The sequence below is a fragment of the Triticum aestivum genome, chromosome 7B (genome assembly GCF_018294505.1).
Source record: "Triticum aestivum cultivar Chinese Spring chromosome 7B, IWGSC CS RefSeq v2.1, whole genome shotgun sequence".
NCBI lineage: Eukaryota > Viridiplantae > Streptophyta > Magnoliopsida > Poales > Poaceae > Triticum > Triticum aestivum.
The window spans coordinates 711,602,380-711,612,680 of record NC_057813.1 but is presented as its reverse complement, the minus strand read 5'-3'; the positions used below and the strand labels follow the sequence as shown (position 1 = coordinate 711,612,680).

Sequence of the window (10,301 nt, the reverse complement as noted above, 5' to 3'; positions counted from 1 at the left end):
ATTAGGATTTGTCACTCCGAGTACCGGAGAGGTATCTCTGGGCCCTCTTGGTAATGCACATCATAAGAAGCTTTGCAAGCAAAGTGACTAATGAACTAGGTATAGGATGATGTATTATGGAATAAGTAAAGAGACTTGCCGGTAACGATATTGAACTAGGTATGTGTATACCGACGATCGAATCTCGGGCAAGTAACATACCGTTGACAAAGGGAATAACGTATGTTGTCATATAACGGTTCGACCGATAAAGGTCTTCATAGAATATGTAGGAACCAATACGAGCATCCATGTTCCGCTATTGGTTATTGACCGGACAGGTGTCTCGGTCATGTCTACATAGTTCTCGAATCCGTAGGGTCTGCACGCTTAACGTTTGATGACGATTTTGTATTATATGAGTTATGTGATTTGGTGACCGAATGTTGTTCGAAGTCTTAGATGAGATCATGGACAAGACGAGGAGTCTCAAAATGTTCAAGAGGTAAAGATTGATATATAGGACGATAGTATTCGGACACCAGAAGTGTTCCGGAGGGTACCAGGTACATATCGGGTCACAGGAAGGGGTTCCGGGCACCCCCGACAAAAGATATGGGCCTAATGGGCCAAGAGGGGAACGCAGCAGCCTGTAGGGGCTGTTGTGCCCCCCATATGGGCCACACCAGAGGAGAAGGAAAGAGGGGAAGAGAGAAGGAAGGGGAGGGATTCGGCCTCCCCCTTCCTTCCCTCCTCCCTCCTCCTTCCTTCCCCCTCCAGAATATATGGTAAGGGGGGAGGCCGAATTGGGAGGACCCCAAGTAGGATTCCTCCTACTTGGGACGTCCCCTTGGCCGCCTCTCCTCCCCTTCAACCTATATATATGTGACGGGGGCACTGCTAGAATACACAACAACAACATTTGTTAGCCGTGTGTGGCGCCCCCCTCCACAGATTACACCCTCGGTCATATTCTCGTGGTGCTTAGGTGAAGCCCTGCGCGGATCACTTCACTATCATCGTCACCACGCCGTCGTTCTGACGGAACTCATCTACTTCCTCGACACTTTGCTGGATCAAGAGTTCGAGGGACGTCATCGAGCTGAACATGTGCAGAACTCGGAGGTTCCGTACGTCCGGTACTTGATCGGTCAGAACGAGAAGAAGTTCGACTACATCAATGCGTTGTCAAATGCTTCCGCTTTCGGTCTACGAGGGTACGTAGACACACTCTTCCCCCTCGTTGCTATGCATCTCCTAGATAGATCTTGCGTGAGCGTAGGAATTTTTTTGAAATTGGATGCTACATTTCCCAACACCATCCGTTTCCAGGTGGCATTCCGCAGGGCTCTCTCGAAGGCTATCTGCATCGTCCGATCTGCTCGGGCGACACACACCTGGGGGACACACCTCGGGGGTCCATGGCGAGTGGACCATAGGCGTGCAATGGGGCACCATCATGTGGACTTTTTGTGACGTGTGTTGGGTCTCATGCGTTGTCTCGCATGCGTCCATCCGGGACCACCTATCAGTGACATAGCCCCGCACCAGGCTGGTTTGATGGTGACAAGCGGGCCTCGTGTGATGTCCCGTGCGCGACAGCCATCCGGACTTACCCGTCGGTGTCCTTGCCCCACACTGAGCGGCGCTCTCGGGTGCTCATGGCGGCTGCGGGAGAGCGGGCTAGAGGAGAGGGAAGACACGGGAGAGAGAAAGAGAGGGCCAGGGGTGTGGCGTCCATAGCGATGTCCAGGAGGCGGTAAGCAGGCAGGAGGTGGCCTGCGTGTGCATGCGCGGCGACCACACACCTCGCGTCCTTCTGGCACGAGGTGGGAGACGGTGTCGGCACTGGTGGGCTAGGCCGCCTGGCTATTGGGCCGAGGTAAGCTACAGGTAAGTTATGTCCTTTTCTATATTGTGTTTCTGTTTTATTTTTCTTTATTTCTCTTTTGCCACTATTTCAATTTCAAAACAATGCCAAAAGCCCTTTGAATATTTTTTTTATGTTGCTAAATGGAATTTTCCAAATGGACATAAAATATTTCAAAGTTATTTGAAAATATATCCTCTATATTATGAATACAAATCCAAATTGAAATACAATGATGATTTAAATTCGGTGCCCAATATATTCCTTAAAAATGTTCACTATTTTTGGTTTGGATCCAAACCCTTGCCAAAATTATGAAACATTAATGAAGGGTGTTTGGGGTTCATTGAATGAAATTTTTAGGGTTCTTGCCCTTTATTTAATTTTGAGGCTTAGAGAATTCCCTCAATTCAAATTTCAGAAGATTAATATGATGCATGAATGCCTCTGATGCAACTAATTACAAACATTATTCTAGGGCAGTGACATTCAAGCCCAAGTATCCTTCAAGTATCACTCCAAAGGAAGTCGTTGTTGATCAACTCAATGCTAGCCCAAGTATCCTTCAAGTATACTTCAAGTATCACTTCAAGTATCCTTCAAGTATCACTTCAAGTATCACTTCAAGTACCCCTCTCCCCGAAGACCTCTCGCCCTCGACGCCCCTCTCCTCTCTCTCCCCGCAGACGACCATGGCCGAGCACTTGAAGCCATCCTTGAGCACATCGAGGCCGGCAACACGCCGCCATTGGAGTACCCGACGCCCCCCTCCTCTCGCCGCCGCGGCAGTTCATGGACGCCGATGTGCATGGAGACGGCGTCCTCGCCCTCATCGGGCTCCCGCTCCTCCGAGTCGCCCACGCTCCTCCCTGTCAACTCCATTAACTCCACAGTGGAGCTGAGGCAAGCGAACTCCATGGAGATCAAATCGAGAAGCTGGCTGTTCTCTTTAGATAAATTCAGGATGGTACAAGGTGTAGAAGTGAAGTGGTATTGCTCAAATGCTCGCCCTGCCACCAGCTGTAATGAATTCAATTTTCGTTCCCGCAATAAGCAGAAATTTTGATATATCTAAGAAAGATGAAAGCCTGGCAAATGGTTCCAAGAGAGAACATGACAACTGGCATTCCAAATGGTCCATTACACTTCATCATATCCCGTGACCAATTTTTCTCAAAGATTGGGACAATTTGTTCAGGAATACGATAACCACAATGGAACTTGAAGATGAACTCACCATCAGCTTTACCAGGCTTGCTGCCCCATCGGTGGTGAAACAATCATTCCACACGAAAGCGGGCCACAATCAGCATCGACTTGACAGCATATTTCACAACCTAATAGTGTCTTGGGTATTCTGCAAGGCTACATACAACAGTTACTCAAAACAATGTCAAGTTAGAATAACCTCCTGGATGCTTTGGTGCAGTGCTTCAGCTCTGCCCCTTGTTAAGCTTGAGGCAATCAGTAATGGATGGGTTCTCGAGTGCAAAGAATACCATGAACTCTGTTACAGCCAAGCAACAGTGCAGCAAAACAAATGCAGAAGCTGCAGTAGTTTTATCCCAAGGAACAGAGCAGCTTTATCTCCATGTTGTGATAACCTCGTCGTTCGGGATAAGATCAGATCGATTCAGGTGCATGGCATTGCTACTAATACTTTGTTGAATAACTAGTTGGAGGCAAGTAATGAATAACATAATAAATTCGTGGTTCCTTCACCTCTTGTACAATCAAGCCTCTAGCATCAAGGGCAGGTGTCCAACCCTCCGTCGCAGGACCCATACATTTCGAGGCCCATAACAAGATCAAAGTTCAAGTGCTGCATTTGATGCAGGCCTCACAAATTTTTGTATGGATAACTGGTAAGCACCTCATCTGCAATCCAATTACCAACGCCTGATATGGAACTCTGCTCATTGAAAAAATCAATATGTTAAAGTATGGTACCATAAGAGAATACAGGAAGTTAATTCTGTATATCACAGGAAAAAATAATTGTACAGGCAAAATCATCAATCGATTTGATGGGAGTCACCTGATCGAGTAAAAGAGCTTTTATTCCAATCTTCTTCCTGCTCAGTGATACGAAAATTGTCAACAGACATCGGCTCAATGAGAGCATCTGAACCTAGCTCAGAAATTGGAGGTGCAGTTTCAGGCTGCCAACAATACTCGAGTGAAAAACTTGTGCATAATTTAAAGGACAAGTATCTCCAGAAAATTTACAGTTTCAGGCTGCCAACAATACTTGAGTGAGCAACGTCTACTTTATGAAAAAATAAATAAATAGATCAACGGATAGTATAAGATATGCACTGAAGATGTAGATAAGAAATCCTGTATGTGTTGCATAAGCAGTGACATTGCAGGAAAATCAGAGACAGGCAAGCTGACTTGGCTGATCCTCTTCAATGGAGTTGGACATTATAAGGTAGATAATCTCAACTTTCAGTTTCAAGAAAAGAGAGTCGAAAGTAAGAACTGAAACAGTACATAAGGAACATAAATGTTTGGCCCTCTTTGCTAGACAAGAGTTTATCGAGGAAACGTAAATATAAAAAGGTCCATAGAGAACACAAAATGGCATCTTGTCTAACAGAACAAGTTCAGATAACAGAGTTCATTAGGTTAATGCAATTTATAGTGGCATTTCTCAAACAAACAGTCACAATATGGTTCAATCTGAGGCGCTGAGGGCATGCTTTTTCAACCAAAGAGGGTTAGGTTAGACTTATAACATCGACTTCCAGTAAATCATGGGGTTCATACAAGTCGAAACAGTAACTATTTTGATAATGTCAAGCCTTCTGCCATCCTCTAGTTCCTTACACCGAAGCTAAGCTCTTTCAACACAAGTGGCCTACATTTAAAAGAGTGGGAAATGTTTCTTCTTTAGCCTTCCAGAGTTATCAGTTGCTTGTTTATCTTTCTTCATACTCTTAAAAAGATCTGAATTGGTGGCGGTCTGTTCACCTTCAGCAAGATTACCTCTTAAGTTACTAAAAAATTATCACAATTGACATCCATCATGCCGAGGACATACGGTTGAGTCCAGTTGAAATGAGAAGAGAGCGCTAACTTAAATTTAGCTAACTCAAAGGAGCTGCAGAGATGATTGTGTCTAACCCATTATCAGAAAGATAGTAATTTCCCTTCAGAGATAATTTTTTCAATATTGCCGTGCAATTAGGCACCTATGAATTATACAGTGCAGAATGCGTCTGTTACTTTGTTCAAAACAACCATGGCAAAACTTGCAAGTTGCAAGGAAGCTCTTATGACTGACTTTGCAAAGAGGCACAAGATGCACCTTCTGTTCATTGTATAGGATGCAGTAGTTAGAGAAAAGAATAAACAGAAGATAACTCTCAGTTTAAGATAATGAGCTATCACAGAGCTCATTTGGTTCATCTAAAGGGAGCTATAAGCATAAAGAGCTGTAAGGTGAAGAACATTCATTGCTGCTCATTCTACTTCCAATGAAAACATGCAGTGTGCCTTCAAAATGAAACAGTGGAATAGCAACTGAAACCGTAGGCTTAACAAAATCACTAGTTTAGAGTAACTGACTGGCATAGGTTGAGTGCATTAACTTAAGTAGTTGAATGGCATAGAAACAATTCAAGATTTAACCAAGAGCCGCAAACGCCCTATATATATAGCAACTATGCACTGGCAAAACAACACGCAGATGATCAGTTGAAATAACCAAGCAAAATCTTGAGACCAGGTCATGGAGTTGGTCAGCATGGGAGAAGGATGATCTTGTCGATGCAAAATAAAGGGTGAGAATCGTGTCGAAGAGCAATTTTGGCTGCCATGCATTAACCCCTGCAGCGGAGGCAAATTGAAAAGCTCTGTTAAGCATCACAATGAGCAAATGTCAAGTGGTCACTGGCAAATAAAATGAATGTGCTGAGAGCAGAAAAAATAGCAGTACATGCTGAACAGAATCTAACTCGAACTAAATAACTTGTGCCAAACCTGAAGTTCCATGAAATTCAGATGAGACAACTAATTTCAGGTAATCTAGAAACTGTCTTTTTTGCTACTGAATACAGATAAAAAAAAGGGCAGCCCGGTGCATGTAGCTCCCGCTTGCGCAGGGTCCGGGAAACCAGAATGTTTCCATTGGCAAATAAAATGAAATACATGCTTCACCAAGATTACCTTTAAGTTAATTAAAAAGTTATCACAGTTGACATCCATTATGTGGAGGACATACGGTTGATTCAATTGGTGTATATTTTGCATTTTTCGTTTGCAGTAAGTTAGGGGCTATGATAACACAAGCATTTAAACAACTGATGTAATATAACAAAAAATAATTTGCTTTTGCAACGCATGAGCATTTTGCTAGTAGTTAAGCAAAGAGCAACTTTCCCCAAAGAAAACGAAGAGAATTAGTTTCTAAATACCGTTGATAAATGAAATACACTGATCAGTGATCACTGCAGTTTCTAACATATGTATGGCATTCTTTGTTTCAGTCGTTACTTTTTCACAGTTCTCAGAGTCATTTCAGCCAAATGCTAACAGAGAGATGGAAACAGGTGCTCCCTATGTACTTCCTCTGTAACTAAATATAAGAGGGAGTAGTAGTATATTTTTTCACTAGTTTGCTAGAAAAGGGGGCAATACATGTTGCTTATGGGGGTAACTACCTTGAACTGTATGCACAAACTGTTAATGAGGCAGACATTGTTTGGCTACTCAGTACTCACTACAACTAGTTTCACATTACCAATATGATAACAGGGAGATGGCAAGCAGTTTAAAGAACATTGTAATAAGAGTGTTAACTAGTTTGAAGAACATTATAAATAAGAATCAAACTAGTCTGAAGAACTTCATACACATATATACATTTAAATCAATTTGGGAAAGCAGTGCCAAAGCGGCAAACACTCACAACTGGATGGCACAAGCTGTGATTATGTGAACACTGTGATGTTAAAGAACACAGGAAATATGAGAAGGGTTCATTGTTTATTGCATGGCAAAAATACTTCCAACTGAGCAGTCAACCGGCAACAGCCAGGAACTACTTGAAGGTGACACAGTAACAGCTTCGGTATACATTGTATTAGAGATAAAAATGACATCTGAATAAAAACGAGTCATCTTGACCAAACTACCTCAGTCTCATCATTCACAAGATTCTTCCCAGTCTTCAACTTCGACATCAGGTTGCAGCTTGCTCACCGATTGCCCAGCACTTGGTGCTGCGCTGGATCCAGCACCAACGCGGGGAGCAGAACTGCTGGATCCTGTTTCAGTGCGAAGAGGAGGCTTACGTTTGTCGGTTGGCCCAGAGCTGGTTGCAGCATCAGACTCCAGAGCATTCCAGCGGTTTGAAGAACCCATGACCTGAGCAGGAGTATCACCACGTTTCCACACTGACCCTGAAGCATGACTGAGCACTGTCCAGTCTCCAGATGGGTCGGGCTCAAATTGAGAGGCCTTCCATGGATTGGCACTGCTCTTTGCAGCCAACCCTCCATCTCTCTGTGCTCCAACCCACACATTGCTTGACACAGAAGCCTGAGTGATGCTGCTTGGGCAAAACATTGCAGCACCCTGGTAAGCAGACCCATAATCCAGCCGCCTCAGCGCTGTCGCTGCTCTAGCTGGATCGCTGAAGACTGCAGCGGCATTCTTGTCATTCAGCCAAACCAATTCACACTCCCCGCCAAACCTTAAAACTAGAGAGCTAACATCAGCATCCCTTGGCAGGTCCAGCATTGCAACGACGAGCCTCGGATCCATGTCCACCATAGGATCAAAGTAAGGATGGGACGCCGAGACAGGGACGCCAGGCTTAGAGCCCAGAACACGAGCAGGCACCTTAGACTTGGGTGTGACATGGACGGTAATAAAACGCTTGGGTTCCCAACCAACTCCCTGGACAGAAAGCTTCCACCTATCTGCAATGAGCCTGATAGCATCCCTCTTGTCCTTCATCATGTGACAGAAGACATGGAACTTAATGTTGCTTGAAGAATTCCCCTTTGTCTTCCCAAGGACAAGGAACTTGCACCTCTCCTCTATGGCCAGCACCCACTTTGGCTCACGCCGGAAAAGATCAGAAAGCAAATCCGACGCATTTGAGTTCTCACCAAAATGCAGTGCATCCAGATTGGGCGGGGTAATGTCAAAAGCTTCAGCAAGGACTCTTTTCCTCTCCATTTTTGCACACTCCTCGTCACAACAAAGTTTCCTCTGCCCAACAGGAACCCTCTTGCCATTTGATTCCACTGGTTGAAGAGGCATTGGCAGCTGCTGCATGACGGAGATATCGAACGCACTATCACCATTGTAGGCTCCACCAGCACTGCAGGGCACAGCTGTAGTGATACGGCCACAAGAACAGGCAATAGTCACACGGTGTTCACATCTCACATCTGGGCAAGGTGACGATGGGTGGCATGGTGCATTGCAAGTGTGCTTGCATTCCCTCCTTGGGACACCACATAACTGCCCACATGAAACTTTGCCCCCAGAGCTTGAACTAGCTTCTCCATTTGCAGGTGGTGGATCACATGGGGCAGGATGGCAAGTCCTGGCACAAGCATGCAGTCCACATTGACGGTTCTTTCCACAGGGCTGGTTGCATCTGATATCCTTTGAACCACAAGGGATGTTCCTCAACATCACATGCCCCCCAACACATTCTCTTGTGACTGGCACAACGCAAGGTGGGCAGTCCCCGAAATGGCATTGATGCGAAGCTGGATGCCCGCAAGGCTGAGGGACCATGCACTGATGTGGGCATGATGGAGTTGGTGTGCCGCAAGGCTGTGGTGGCGGAATAGATGTCCTGCCACAGGCACAAGTGAGATCGTGGAATATGGTCTCACGGCAAGGGTCGCAATGACCGCTGTGGCAGAGATGCTGGCATCCATGCTGTCCACATCGGAGCTTCTTGCCACATGGTATCTGGCAGAAATGGGGATCCATGCTGTCACCTTGATGCTGAGCAAATGGCTTTGACAGAGGGCAACAGAGCTCACTGCACCTGTGCCTCCCGCAGTTCTTCTTGCGGCCACAAGGCTTGTTGCAACGGAACTCTTCCTTCAAGACCTTGTAGCACTCCACCATCTGGCCTGATGAGCCACAGCGGCACCTCTGCTCGACACGCACCAAGCAGGGTGGACACTCTCCTTCGTGGCATGCGACCTTGCACCTATGCACTCCACACGGCAATCTCTTGTCACATACCTTGTCACAGGTGGGGATTGGGTCCAAGCAGCTAGCCCTCTTCTCCTGCAGCCTTGTCTTGCCACAATGGCATGTGGTGACCTTCCCTGGCAGAAGCTCGCACTCCCCGCACGGCCCTGGGTGGCAAACATCCTGGCAGGCATGATTGCCACATGCCAGATTGTGGCTGCAAACCTCACTGCAAGAGAACACCCCATCCTTGTCTGACAGCTTCCCTTTCAGCACCATCTCGCCGCAGAGCAATGTCTCTGTTTTCTTGCCGCAGAAGCACTGTGCGGGGAAGTTAACCTCGCAGTCACCGCAGGGGCCGGTGTGGCAGACCTTCTCGCAGCGGTGCCTCCGGCAGGGGAGCAGCTTCTCGCACCGCTGCCCACACGTGACCGGCGTGCTCCGGTCCGCGCAGCGCCGGGTGATAGACTGCTTGCCGCAAGGGCAGGGGCGCTCCGGAGCAAACGCCTTGCAGGGCGGGCACGGCCCAGGGTGGCACTGCAGGACGCAGACGTGCGGGCACCTGGTGGCGACGTCGTCGTCGTCGCCGCCCTTGGTGGAGGCGGCAGGATCCGCCTTGCCGAGGGGCTTGGAGCAGGGCTCGCCGCAGGAGTGCGGGGTGAGGAAGAGGTCGTTGGGCGGGTCGCGCCGGCGGCGGCAGAAGCAGGTGTAGGCGATGTCGCGGGCGCGGACGTCCTGCACGGACTGGCAGCCGGGGCAGCGCCAGGCGTCGGAGGCCGGGGCGGAGGCGTCGGAGACGGAGGCCGGCGAGCGCGCCCACTTGCGGATGCAGGGGAGGTGGAAGATGGAGAAGCAGCTGCCGCAGGACCAGACGGGGGCGGAGCGGCGCACCATGTCGTAGCAGATCATGCACTCCACCGCCCCCCGCGCCAGCTTGTCCTGGATCTCCTGCACCAGCTGCGGCACCGGCCCGCCCCCCGCCGCGGCCGCCGCCGCCGCGGGGGCGGGAGCCCTCTCCTGCCGCCGCGGCGCGGAGGCGTTGGCGGGCCCGGACGGGGGAGCCCTCTCCTGCCGCCGCGGCACGGGGGAGTTGGCTGGCCCGGACGGGGGTGCCCTCTCCTGCGGCGGCGGGGCGGGGCCGTTGTTGTGGCGATTCGGGCGGCGCTGGCGGCGGCGGGGCGCGCGGCCGTCCGAGGCAGGGCCGGGGTTGGGGTTGGGGTTGGGGTTGGGGAGGGGCAGGAGCGGGGCGGCGTTGTCGCGGTGGTGGGCGGGGGCCTCG

At 48.6% G+C, this 10,301-nt stretch overlaps 1 protein-coding gene across 1 annotated transcript; it reads right to left on the bottom strand.

The window, feature by feature from the left end:
• Nucleotides 1–2,948: 2,948 nt before the first annotated feature.
• LOC123162302 (NF-X1-type zinc finger protein NFXL1) lies at nt 2,949–10,301 on the bottom strand (the record flags this gene model as incomplete). The annotated part of the gene is given in 3 exon segments (XM_044580098.1): nt 2,949–3,761; nt 3,888–5,683; nt 6,991–10,301. A coding segment is annotated over 1 exon segment (3,301 nt), but the record flags the coding sequence as incomplete, so codon positions are not given.